This window comes from Macaca mulatta, chromosome 13 (assembly GCF_049350105.2).
Source record: "Macaca mulatta isolate MMU2019108-1 chromosome 13, T2T-MMU8v2.0, whole genome shotgun sequence".
Lineage (NCBI taxonomy): Eukaryota > Metazoa > Chordata > Mammalia > Primates > Cercopithecidae > Macaca > Macaca mulatta.
Window position 1 is genome coordinate 25,028,707 of NC_133418.1, and position 14,346 is coordinate 25,043,052.

Below are 14,346 nucleotides of genomic sequence, written 5' to 3' on the forward strand. Positions count from 1 at the left end.
AGGCATCTCTGTTTATGGCATCACAAAGAGTTTAATAAACCTTCTGTGCAAAAATAAATAACAAACACACCTATAAATACAAAGCTAAAAAATCAAAACTATTTCAGCACTCTGAAAATTGGGGAAGCATAAAATAATTAAAGATGTATATTCTTTATAGAAAAAAAAAGTACTAGTGCTTTGAGTAAGGACAGAAAAAGTCTGTAGTCTTTTGCCTGTGACAGCACCCTTCTACCTACAGCTCAGTCAGCATGAATTACAGAACTGGAGTTTTACCAATATGAGGATAGCAAATAAAGCTAGCAGCTCTATGCCTAAGGGAGTGAACTTGAGTAAAGCCAAGGAGTAAATTTCTTCAGTGTTTCCAGCTAAACATGGAGAACTCCACAGGAAATGAACAGAAAAAGCCCACAGTTTTGCTAGTCCAAGATGATGCCCTGTTTGGAGCAAGTAGTACATCTGTTGACAGTAAATAGCAGATTCCTGGGTAAGATAGAGCCATATGCTGAAACAATCTCTGCACACATTCCTGGTGACTTAGAAGCTACAGATATGAGTGATGAGACACAGGAGTGCCTGGTGCAAAGTAAAACCAGAGGGAGGTAAGAACTGGCTGCATTTCGCATGTGCTTTTTAAACTACACACAGATGGATTGACAGAAGATAGATTTATAAGCTCCAGATATTTGAGCAAAACTTCTCAAATCATTGGTGACCACTAAGCTGTGCAGATACATGTGCAGTTCCTATAAATTCAAACTAAATATTAAGAATAAAAAGAAGCAGAGATATCAGTGAATAAACACTATGTGAGATATAGATTTTTCAATATCATGCACTGAAAATACATTTAATATATGTAATCCACTAGCTCAGCCTATCCTATCCTAAATGTTCTCAGTACACTTACATTAGCTTACAGTAAGGCAACATTATTTAACACAAACTTTATCTTACAACAAAGTGTTGAATATCTCATGCAATTTATTGAATACTCTATTGAAAGAGAAGATGGAATCGTTGTATGAATACTACAAGTACTATTTCTACTTGAATGCATATCACTTTCACATCATCTGAAAGTCAAAAAATGGTAACTCCAAATATCATAAGTCAGGTACTATCAGTAAGTTCTGACAAGTAACTAAGAAACAAAGCTTTAAAATGCTCAGAAAAATGAAACAAATTCCAGGCCTGACATGGTAGCTCAAGCCTGTAATCCCAGTACTTGAGAGGTGAATGCAGAAGGATTACATGAGACGAGGAGTTCAAGACCAGGCTGGCCAAAATAGTGACACCCTTAGCTCTACAATTTTTTTTTTTTTTTTTTTTTTTTTTGTAAAAATAGCAGAGAGTGGTGGCATGCCTCTATAGGTCTCAGCTACATAGGAAGATAAAGCTGGAGGATTGCTGGAGCCCAAGATTTCAAAACTGTAGCAAGTTATCATCACAACACCACACTCCAGCCTGGGTGACAGAGTGAGACCCTGTTTCTAAAAAAAATTAAAATTAAAATTAAAACCCCACAATCTAAAGAGAGGTACTATAATACATTGTCAAAACTGTACCATTTTCAATTTTTAAAAATCCTGAAAAAAAAATTGAGGGGTATCATCTATATTGAAGGAACAAAAATAAAGCAACCACAATAATAAGCATGGAAAATAGCCAGTGAATGTTGATTCTCACTTGTCCTCATTATTGGCTTTAGCAAAAACTACAAAGCAGTTAATATGCAGATGTTCAAATAATTATTTTTAAAACTATGATCATTGACATAAAAAAAGAAAATATTTAAAAAAAGAAGATTCAGCAAATAGGACCTCAAGAAAAGAAATGGAAAGTATAAAAAATGACCAAATGGGAACTCTAGAAATGAAAAGTACAATAATCCAATTTAAATACTTATTAGCTAGGTCTAATAGCAAACTGAGATGACAGAACAATCAGTTAACTTGAAAATAGAGGAATGGAAATGATTGAGCATAAAGAAAATGTTTTAAAAAAAGGAAGAAACTTCAGAGATTTATAGCTCAGAGCAAAGGATACCAACAAATGTATAATGAGAGTCACAAAGGAGGAGAAACAGAGAAAGTGGCTGAAAAAATATTTGGAGAAACAATGACAAAACTTTTCAAAAGTAATAAAGAATATTCTTAGATGAAAAAATTCAATAAAACCCTTTTAGACAGTCAACAGAAATTAATAACTGAACACATGATATTAAAATGTTGAAAGACAAAGAAAAAATCTTCATTACATCAGAATAAAAGCAGACACTATATACAGAGACACAACAACGTAGCCATTGGCTAAGTTTTCATCAGGACCAATAGAGGCTAGAAGCAGTAAAATGACATATTTAAATGCTGAAAAGAAAAAAAAAAAAAGGCAGCCAGGAAATCTATCCAGTGAAAATATCCTTCAAATCTAACAAGAAAACAAAAATAAATTTTGGTGAACAAAATACATTCTTCATAGCAGCTATGTCTTATAAAACATTTGAGAAAATCCTTCGGAAACACAGGAAATGAAAGCAGATAGACTTCGAGTCCACTGGAAGAAATGACGGCCTCAAAAGTAGTGAGGAACAATACCAAGGCTAAAAAGATAAAAATACACTTAATGCTATTTATATGAAGTTCAAGACAGGAAAACCTAAATGATTGTGTAGATGTCAGAGAGACAGTTACTTTTGCTGGGTGGGAAGGGTGATAACTAATATTGTCCATGAAGGAAGCACAAGGGAATGTGAAATATTCTATCATTCCCTCTGGACAATGAATTACACATAAACTTTATTCAGTTGCACATTCAAAATGAGTGCACTATACTCTGGCTGCTTTACCAATTGAAATAAAACTAATAAAAACCAAACCTAGACTCCTTCGCACTTACCAGCAATCAGAGCCAAGAGCCCAGACTAATTTGGAATATTATTATCACCACTTTTTTACTCTATTTTGAAACTTAGACTTTTCATCCAGCTACAGTTTCACAGTTCCACCTCTGGCCCATTCGTTTGGAAGAGCCCATAGCCATAGGGCAGGTAACACTTATGGAAGACTCATAAATGACATGATTGATGGGCATTTACCAGAAAACAAGTTGTATGTATCACAGACTGTCCTATGCAGAAAGTATAATACATGTGAGTGAGAGAGTCCCTCTAGCACAGAAAAGAAGTGTGAACTAGAGCTTCAAAATATGGTCCAGTGTTTAGAGTTCATCAGATGAACACAGATCAAGGTGTCCTCTCGTCTGGGTATGGGAAAGTGAAATAACTGCAGGTTCTCCCCAGATCAGCGGCCTGTGTCTTTGGAGACGAGTACATGAAACTCACATTTATTCACATCCACAGTCACTTCCTGGCTTCACCCATAGGAATGATGGTCTGGCTTCCCAGTTACTTAGGAACTCTGCACACAGGCTGTCAGTTACTAAAACAACAATTAAAAATGGTGACTTTGGTTACGGGTATATCAGTTGGTACATCCTGGAGGGAAAAATGAGCAGAGGGGATATATTGTAATATCACTTGAAAAATCACAACCTTGTGATTCCTGTCTCTTCCCATATGATTTATTATGGTTGTGCTGAAACTTCAGAATATCAGATGAGCCCCCACATAGTCATCCCTAAAGCTTTGTCCTTGTCCAGCCTGAGCCCACGTTTGGGCCATCCACTGGCATCCGAGTACACTTGTGAGATGATCACTGTCCAGACAGCAGTGCTGGGGTGACTCACAGGCAGCTCCATGCTGAGTCTCCCCTCGAACTCTCAGCATCACTGACACTGAAGGAGTGTCCTCAGCACCCAGAGCACAGCCTGCCCTTCTTTGATTTCACTGCCCAACTCAAAACCTCATCACAGATTCCACTATCTCAAAGAAAAAGTCAGGTTCCAGGCAGAGGCTGGTGTGGGGGCCTAAGAAAAACCATCTTTTTGTCAATTTTTCTGTTAGAAATTTCCAGACATTTTCACCATCTGCCAATGGCTAGGTTGTTGTGTCTCTGTATATAGTTTCTGCTTTTCTTCTGATGCAATGAAGATTTTTTTCTTTGTCTTTCAACATTTTAATATAATGTGTTCAGTTATTAATTTCTATTGACTAACTAAAAGGGTTTTATTGAATTTTTTCATCTAAGAATATTTTTATTACTTTCGAAAAGTTTTTGTCATTGTTTCTCCAAATATTTGTTCATTTCCAATTTGTTAAAGTTTAAAACTATACTATATAGTAGCAACCAAAGTTATATATCTTTATATATAAATGTGTACTACATATTTATCCATAAATAGATACATAGTATATGCAAATATATGCATACAACTTATTTCTAAAATATATGTATTCAATATGTAAAATTTATATTAGAAATTCTTATTACAGATACACATCATTTTATGTTTATTTGTGTAGCATGTGGTCCTTTTCTTTCCAAGCAGAACAGAGTCTGGCTGAGTAAAGACTTTGAGGACATTTGCTGACCCTCCCTCTTTGACTCCAGCAGGGGCAAAGTCATTCATGACCAGGGAGTCCAGTGAAAGTCTCTGAGATTTTCACTCTTGCCAGGCTGTGGGATGTACGCTTAATGCAGCTCCCATGAATTTGTGAGCAGTTTCCTTCTCTGAAGCCCTACCAAGCAGACTTGTGGGCAGGGCCTGTGGTTCCTCCCAGGTCCTCAGCCCTGTGGCTCAGGAGAGCTGCTGCTTCCCCCACAGCCCAGGGCCTGCCAGCCTGACCTTAACCCTGAGCTAAGGACCTTATTCCAAATGTCTCCTCATTTAACGAAGTACCTGAAAGTCTATCTTGTTCTTAAACTCAAAGTCCACATTTCTACAATTGCTAAAGCTAGCATTTGCCATCTGGAAAAGTAGACATGTGAATTCATTGTCATTCTCAGAGCCTGGCCTCTTCCAACCCCACTAGATAAAGTTGCCCATATGTTTTCTTCTCTCCACACAACTTTACTTAGAATTATAGTGAAATGTAATGTGTGATAAAAGCCCTTATCGCCTGCACAGAAACCATCCTCTTCTCCTATGGTGCCTAGGGCACCAGCTCTAGCCTGCTGGGCATGGTGAGGATAGTGAGCCTCCCTACCCTGGGACAGGAGCAGGGATTAAGGCCACATGTGATTAGCCTCACAATGCAACATCAGGGGAGTGAAGGAGGAGCAGGGACTCTGGGAAGAATTTGATCCTTCATAAAGAGATACAAGTTGAAGAGCTTTGCCTCACCTTCTAAAATCAATGACTTTCGTTTAGATTTGGGAGCAGGGACACATGTTTCATCGCCCTGACTCCTTCCACATCTCCTCTTTCTTTTACAATATCTCTGGCTCAGTCTGCCTCTCTCAGATTGTGTCCTGAAAATATAATTTTCCCTCCTAATATGAAAACAAACCAACTAACAAAACCCTCTTCCTCCTATCATGTGCTGTGAGATCTGACCTCAAACTCTGTGATACCCACATCATATAAGAGATAATCATGGGATTTTCCCAAGAGATTTTCTAGCTAAAAACAAATTCTCGTGTTAGCTCTTCTCTCGGAAAAATTTTCTCTGTCTCTTGTCATAACTGACACCAGAAAACAAGGTGAAAATATTTCCAAGAACAGAGGACAACCATGCTTTCAGTGAGGTGAAAGACGTCTCTTCCCCTTGCATTAGTTTCCAATGCTGTTGTTTAAATTGTCACAGTCTTATTGGCTTCACACAACATAAATGTATTACCCTGTAGTTCTGGAAGTCAGCATTGTCACTGAGCTAATGTTAAGGGGTCAGTAGGGTTGTAATCCTTCTGGATGTTCCAGAGGAGAGAACTGGATCCTCTGCTTCTTATCTTCCAAGTGCTCCCACATTTCTGGTTCCATGGCCCCTTCCTTCCTCAAACCACATCCCTCCCCATTGTCCCAGCTTCTCTCTGACTGCAAGTCTCCTCCTCTATTTTAAAGACCTTTGTGGTGATTATATTGGTTTCATCTGGGTAACCAGGTTGCTTATTCTCAAAGTCCTTAACTTACATCTGTCAAGTTCTTCTTTTGCTATGTAAGGTAGAATCTTTATGATAAGACTCCGATGCCTGGAGGAACACCAGGGTTCTTAGTCTCACGCCGGTTTGTTTAAAAAGACACGGATTTGTGTGGAGTTGTTTTAAGGAGCGAAAAGTTTAATATGCAGGAAGGAAGGAATAAGAAAACAGCTCTCCCGTACAGAGACAGACGGAGGGTGGATTCAAAGAGAAAACTCCAGTGCGGTGGAAAATGGCTGCTTATATGGGGAAGTTGGAGGAGGTGGTGTCTGATTTGCATGGGGCTCAGGGGATTGGTTTGACCAGGCATGTCATTCATGTAGCCTGAGAAAAAGCTGGCCCTCCCACCCTAGCGTTTTAATATGCAAATGCAGGGTGCCATAATGTTCTACACACATAGGGATATATGGGGGCAGCCATGTTGCCAGGCACATGTGGGGGCAAGGAAGAAGAAGGTGGGAGCTGGGCGCTGTGGCTCAAGCCTGTAATCTCAGCACTTTGGGAGGCCAAAGAAGGTGGATCATGAGGTCAAGAGATCCAGACCATCCTGGCCAACATGGTGAAACCTCCTCTCTACTAAAAATACAAAAATTAGCTGGGCGTGGTGGCGTGCACCTGTAATCCCAGCTACTCAGGAGGCTGAGGCAGGAGAATCGCTTGAACCCAGGAGGCGGAGGTTGCAGTCAGCCGAAATCTTTCCACTGCACTCCAGCCTGGGTGATGGAGCGAGACTCCGTCTTAAAATAAAAAATGAAAATAAAAATAAAGGAAGAATGTGGGAATTGCCATGTTTGGCTGGACCCAGTTTCTAATGGCCAGTATTCGTATATCAAAACTCGTCGCCTGTAATCCCAGCACTTTGGAAGGCCAAGGCGGGCAGATCACGAGGCCAGGAGATGAACACGGTCCTGGCTAACACGCTAAAACCCCGTCTCTACTAAAAATACAAAAAATTAACCGGGCGTGGTTGCGGGCGCCTGTAGTCCCAGCTGCTTGGAAGGCTGAGGCAGGAAAATGGCGTGAACCTGGAAGGCGGAGCTTGCAGTGAGCCGAGATTGCCCCACTGCACCCCAGCCTCGGCACAGAGCAAGACTCCGTCTCAAAAAAAAAAAAAGAAAAAGAAATATTTTTAGAGTAAAATTTTTAGATTTTCTTCAGGGCCTATTATCTGTCATGTTGGAGTATGGTATCTTATTGCTACAAAGCATCTGTTTTGTCAGTCGAAAGATCTCTGTTGTAATGACAATGCTGGTCAGTTGTGTCTGAACTCCAAAGGGAGGAGAGTATAATGAGGCACGTCTAAATCCACCTGCCAGTCATGGCCTAACCTAGTTTTTCAAATTTCTTTGAAGTTCTCTCTGCCAAAAGAGGAGTCCATTCAGCTAACTGGTGGCTTACAACTTAATTTTTGGTTTACAAAACACACAGAAAAAAAAAAATCACTTAATAAATTCAATCTAAAATAGATTGGTAAAAACAAACAAACAAACAAAATTAAGTGCTTTCTGAATAGTCCGACATGTCAAAGAAAGAGAAGTGATAAGAATTCAGATGAGAAATACCCCTCATACAAAAGATTAATGATTTTTTTTTTTACTATCTTGGTTTGGGTCCACCAGCAATGAAGATTCCTGTTTAAGCAGTAAATTTACACTGTGAGGAAAGGAGGAAAGTGAAGGAGGGGCAGAAGATGAATGGTAAAAGACACATCAACAACCCACCTGACTCAGGAGAACTGAAGATCCACCATATGTGGAAACATGGACTAAATTCCTCTGGGCTGTTCCACCTGAGAGGTGAGGAAGCTGAGGTATGTGTACACCTCATCCTGTCCTCACTGATTGTGAGCTGTCTCTCCTGTTCTCTTTCAAGCTGCTATAACAGATTCCTTGTCACTGTGTAATTCATAAAAAACAGAAATATATTTTCTCACACTTCTGGAGAATGGGAAGTTTAAGATCCAGTCATGGGCAAGTTAAGGTCTGCTTTCTCTGCTTTCAAGATGATGCCTGGATAGTTGAGTTCTTCAAAGGAAGGAAGGCTTTTGTCTTATCATGACAGACTAGCAGAAGACAGAGAAAGATTCCAACTCCATAAACCCTGTTTATACTGGCATTCCACTAGAGGGCTCCACTCTCAAGACCTAAACACATTCCAACAGGCCCCACATGGCAATACCATTACACTGAGAATTAACTTTACAACAGATGGATTCTGGAGGACAGAGTCACACCACAGCACTTTCCTCAGATATACACATTCCAGGATATCTGGCCAGCAAGGCATGTAGGAAGAGTTCTCTGCCCAAGATCAGAAAGAACATAAGACATATATACGGCCATTGGAAGTGAGCAGAGGTACAGCAAAGGGGAAAGCCCTAGACTACAGATGGGGACTGCTACATTCATCCTGGTACAGTTAACCCTTGAATAACTTGGGTTTGAAGTTTGCAGATCCACCTATATTTTCTTCTGTGTGTCACCTGAGAGCAAGTACTTAATCGGTAGTGAATGTATTTGCTCATTTTTATGGTTTTCTTCATAACATTTTTTTCTTTAGCATACTTTATTAGAAGAATAGAGTATAAAATATATATAATGTAAAAAAGTGTTAAGCAATTATTTATTTTATCACTAAGGCTTCCAGTCAAATAAAATACAGTACTTAAGGATGCAAAAGTTCTACACAGATTTTCAACTGCACCAGTGGTAAGTGCCCCAACCTCCACGTTGTTCAGGGGTCAACTGCTCATTCAATCTGTAGCTGCATCTCTCCGGAACAGGATCTTGGCAGGTGGCTTCAAGTAAAGGAATCCAGGAAATAACATCTCAAACTATGCTGATTGGCATGATGATTATGTGAAACCAAAGGCATTTAGAAAGCAGCAAATGCATAAAAAGCCTTTTCCTAAATATCCCTTATCTGCCAAAAAGCAAATTCTCAAGAAGAAAAACAATTGTCAAGGAAATTCTTCCTGGGAATTTTTATATCAGGGAAGATTAACACAAAACATGAATCAAAAATAGAAAAGACTGGAAGTTGAGGCTTTATCCAGACAAGCTAATACCTGTTCTTTTGAAGATGCACTTCTATTCTCATCTATTATCTCTAGGTTTCCTACACTTCCCAATTCCCTCTTCAGTAGAAAGGAAATATGAATAACTGGATCTCATTGAGTTATCTGGGTAATCACCCTGCAATAATATCCTGCTGCACTTTAAGTGAATTTTGTTTGCCTTTTCTCTTATTAATCATTATTTTGTCAATTCATTTTCAGCAAACATTTAAAGGACAAATGGAGCTTTCTTCCTTTCTCCCAATATAAGCAAGTTCCCTTAAAATTCAGGCTGCTTACAAAACAGCAGGAAGGTTTGTGCACAGGCTACAGCACTGTGATTTGGCTCCCCTACTAGTCATCAGTAAAATTTTATACAACCCTATGTTGCAGCCCACTGATCCTGATATAGTTGGGTCCACTTTCCCTGCTACTGAGACAGGCTGGGACATTTTTGGGCACATTAGAGATATGAGATATAATGAGTGCAAATCCCTGTCCAGAGTCATCTGGATCCAACTGATTTCTCCATGTACATAGGCAATTGCTTGGTAAGAGACTGAGTATCTTTTTCCTAAAGATGTAAACAGGGAGGTTGGTGTCTGGGTCAGGATGATGTCCCCACACACTGATAAAAAGTATAAGAAGAAAGTGTCATTGATGGTGCATGGCAGGGACATGCTCCCTGCAGTGGCCACCATAAGACGAATGAACTTTGGGATATAATAATCAATGGCAGTAAAGAAGGTAGACTATGAAGGTGCCCAAAACAAGAATAAGGTGCACCTCATTTAGTCTCTGGGTACTATAGAGACCTGTCACTCTTAATAATGGTGGATCTGTGACTGCTGCATGCATTGAGAAAACATGGTATCATCTTTGTGTATCTGTAGTAAATTGCTTGATCTAATACTAGTAAGAACAAAGGCATAACACCATTACCTAATACTTACAAATATATATGGCATCATGTCGATACATTTTATTTTTAATTTTTTTTTTAGGAAGGAACAATGCTAAACTCACAGAAATGTTTCAAGTATAGCACAATTACCCCCTTCCCTAACTGGACTCTTATGAGAGTCCTTTGAAGACCTGAGAATCCTACCATCTAACATTTTACTATGTGTTTCCTACAAACAAGAATATTCTCCTAAATAATCCCCATACACCAATGAAATACATTGCTCTATTGGCTCCTGAGGAATATTTAAAATTGTCAAAAAAATACCTAAAACTGTTTCTCATAACAAAATAGTCCCCAGTATAAACACATTCTCTGCAGACAAATTTGGGCTACCCTGGTCTTACCTGGGACACCTGGGGACACTGAGATGGTGCTGAGTTACTGACATGAGCCAGCCCTGCAGCTGTGCCCAGCCTGACCCCTGCCCAGCTCATTTGCATCTTCTCAGAACACATCCTCCTGCCCTGAAGATTTATTAATAGGCTGGACACACTTCGTGCAGGAGTCAGACCCTGTCAGGACACAGCATGGACATGAGGGTCCCCGTTCAGCTCCTGTGGCTCCTTCTGCTCTGGCTCTCAGGTAAAGAAGGAGAACCCTAGCAGTTTTCAGTACTGAAAACCCAGTGTTGTCAGTACTGCCTGGCTATTTAGTGAAGTCTTCCTATAATATGGTCAATAGTATGAATATTTGTGTTTCTATTTCCAATCTCAGGTGCCAAATGTGACATCCAGATGACCCAGTCTCCTTCCTCCCTGTCTGCATCTGTGGGAGACAAAGTCACCATCACTTGCCAGGCAAGTCAGAGTATTAGCAGCTGGTTAGCCTGGTATCAGCAGAAACCAGGGAAAGCCCCTAAGCCCCTGATCTATAAGGCATCCAGTTTGGAAAGTGGGGTCCCCTCAAGGTTCAGCGGCAGTGGATCTGGGACAGATTTCACTCTCACCATCAGCAGCCTGCAGCCTGAAGATTTTGCAACTTATTACTGTCAACAGTATAACAGTGCGCCTCCCACAGTGTTACACACCCGAACATAAACCCCCAGGGAAGCAGATGTGTGAGGCTGGGCTGCCCCAGCTGCTCCTCCTGATACCTCCATATGCTGAAAGTGTTCCTCAGATGCAGCTACACTCTGATGGTGTTGGTAGAGGGGGACATGAAGTCACCTCTGCACCTGAATTCTTTTCTCTTTCTCAGCCCCAACTACACAAACATAGCAACGCTTCTCCTGATTTAATAAATACAGAGATCATGACACCTGAGGAGTCTAGTTTAGGGCTTCAGTTGGAATTCATATAACAGAGAAGAGGCCACTATAGATATTTGAAATAGGAATTGTCTTAATATGGATAATTAAACTCTAACCTACTGAATTCTAAATAAAATGTAGAGATGAATCTCTAAATTTAATGTTTCATTTGCAAATAAATATTTACCAAATGGGGCATACAGGAAAACTCAGTGGTCTTCAATATGTTGGAAGAAAAAAGAGAAGGTTAGAGTTTTATGAAAAAGGGAAAATGTTACCTGTGGCTCTTTGAGAAAGTTCATTGGCACTAGGAAGGGTTGGGAGCTGGCAAGCTCAGACTGGTAAGCAGTGGTGGACAAAGTGAATCCTAAAATAATATCAAGTTATCTCAGAAGTTGTGGATAAATTTGGTTTCAGGTTACAATAAACCAAAGCAGTGAAGCTTGCAGAGAACTTTGTTACTGAAATACCAGGGATTCGGTGTAGATCCTGCAGCTCACCACACAGAAAGCCAATCACTGAGACAACAAGTATTGCCAAGCAACAGGCTTTAATCAGGTGCTGCAGCCGAGGAGATGGGACGCCATTCTCAAATGTGTCTCCCTGACCAACTAAAATTAGGGGTATACATAGCACGGAAGAAATATGGGAGAAGAGGAACTAGGGAGGGGTAAGGAAGATAATTTGGTCAACAGGAAGCAGGAGGTCAGTTAGTCAATCATAATGGGTGAAGGGTCTGATGTCTCACTGTCCTGATTCAGTGATATGTAAGTTTCAGCTCCTTTGATAGTATCTGGGAGGCCTGATGGTTGGTTTCCTGAGAAAAGAACTCAGATAAGACAAATTTAACTATCTTGAGTTTTAAGACTGGAGGAGTCAATTTCTATGTTTCTTCAAAAAACCATAAACATTACTTCCATGGGATAATAGGGCCTATTTCAATTGCATTCTAGAAACAATCTTTTTCACCCTGAGTGCCTTTCCCCCCTGGTTTTTTGGCTTTGTTGGGTATGTCAAGAATGACCCAATTCCTACGATTAACTTTCACACTACAACCTTTCAAAGTCAAGGATAGAGTAGCGAGGAAAGTTGATATTAGAAGCAGGATTCTCTGGTGCTCCCTCAGAAACCAGAATGTATCTGCCCTTGAGGTATGGGCTATCTAACTACGTGGTCCTCAGTCCTGTCTAGAAGCTTAGGAGTGGGGGTGCTGATGCTGTCAACTTCCTACAGCATCTTTCCAGATTTTTCTCCAGTCCTCATCTCTGTTCCTGTGTCTGTCCTAGGTACCAAGGGAGAATATTGAGTCATCCTTTTCTGTCCAAATCTCATGGGAGGACCTCTTATTGGGTCACTCTGTAGAACACAAGAGAAGCAAAAAAGGATATTTGCATAAGTTCAAATGATTTTTTCCCCCAATGAGGCCATTTATTAAAATTATATTTAAAGCCACATGTTGAAAACACATCCAGCTTTATTTTCTTATTAATGCAAATTTGCATTTGCAAATATTTTCAAGGTTATAAAGGATGAAAACATAATTATTTGTCCATGGAATGATCAAATACCTCTATAATTAAATGGAGTAAACATTTTCTTGAAAATTTGTACTCACTGAAATAAAGGAATATATTTTCAATATCTGAAGCTATGTTAGAAATTATTGGACTTAAATTCAACTGTGCAGTTTGGTTTGGGATGTTCACTCCTGTGACCTGCCACAAGAATCTTGTGTCATGTGTAGTCACTGCTATTCAGCTTTGTCCTCAGACAACTGATATCTATAGGCTGAAGATGAGCTCTGTGTCCTGCAGAGGAACCACTCAGCTGAGCCCTTCCTTGATCAGTCAGATGATTGTGAACATGAGCATCCATGAACTTGAAAACAAATATTTACTGTTTTCAGCCACTGAGTTGTGTATTTAACCAGTTATCAATCATAAATGCATAAAAGCTTACTGATACAATATTTACACCTCTACCTATATTTACACATATTTATTTTTTCTTGAATTGGTGGTTTAAATGTGAATATTCAGTAATCAAATTATGAAGTTATTAAAAGAAAATTAAAGACAAAATTAAAACTAATTAGTATTTCAATAAAAAAATAAAATTTACCTTATTTATGGAAAAGTATGCATACATGTATATAAGATACATAGAAGTGAATATATATGTTTTTGATAATATGTTGGCTACTATATACATTGAATATATAATATTGAATATATATTTGTATTTAAGTACATTTATTCTATCATATATGCAATATATGCATATTTATAAAATTCTTATCTAAATTAAATGCATTTAAAATTTTTTGTAACGTTCCATAAAATAATGCTATTCTGAACCACATATAGTTCTTACTCTTGCTACAGAAAATTTCTTTGTAGCCTTTATTTTTAAAATTCTACCAAATGCTAGTCCCTACCTAAAATATTTTTCCAACTCAGTAGAGCTCCAAGAGTAGGACTAGACCAAATTTTGACTAATGTTGAATTCATGGCATCCTATGAAAGTCTCCATTATGTTCATGCCCACAATGATGATATTCCAAATAGAGTTCTCACAACAATGGATGCTGGTTGGAATCACATCAGTGCCATTGTCAAGAAAGCCCTGGAAATGTAAAAACCATAACAATGAGTAAACTGCAAGGGTTACATCTGATGATCACATTGCAATGATAACAGTGTTGGGGTGATCAGATCCAACACCAGGTCATAGCGGTGACAAAGTCCGGCAGAGTCAAAGGATTGAGAAAAAGACAGTTTGAGAGAGAAATGTAGCCACCAGGGACCATCGCTAGTGTATGGAGGCTGCGAAGGTCCCAAGCTCTGGGAGCCCATGCTATTTATTGGTAATCCAACAAAGAAACAGGTGGTGAGAATGTGGAGGTCAAAAGGACACATTGCATTAAGCACATGATTTACACCTATGATGGTTTAGCATTTGCTCTGCTAGTTGAGATAATGGAGAGTAGGTTTTTTTAAGATACAATCGATAAGATAAGATACAATTCAAGATACAA

The 14,346-nt window shown here is 39.3% G+C and overlaps 1 protein-coding gene across 43 annotated transcripts in view; it reads left to right on the forward strand.

Moving 5' to 3' along the window:
• Positions 1-14,346, forward strand: part of LOC701504 (immunoglobulin kappa light chain) — a 676,887-nt gene that overhangs the window by 427,280 nt on the left and 235,261 nt on the right. For 3 of the 43 annotated variants that reach the window (XM_028832087.2, XM_028832090.2, XM_028832088.2), the window contains exons 1-2: positions 10,537-10,642; positions 10,775-11,069. The exons of 38 other annotated variants lie outside the window; for them this stretch is intronic. In XM_028832087.2, the coding sequence (XP_028687920.2) occupies positions 10,588-10,642; positions 10,775-11,069 (350 nt within the window). In that variant the 5' untranslated portion in view covers positions 10,537-10,587. Of the gene's footprint in view, positions 1-10,536; positions 10,643-10,774; positions 11,073-14,346 lie in introns of those variants that run through there. 2 more of the 43 variants (XM_077959030.1, XM_028832086.2) reach the window with 2 other exon arrangements.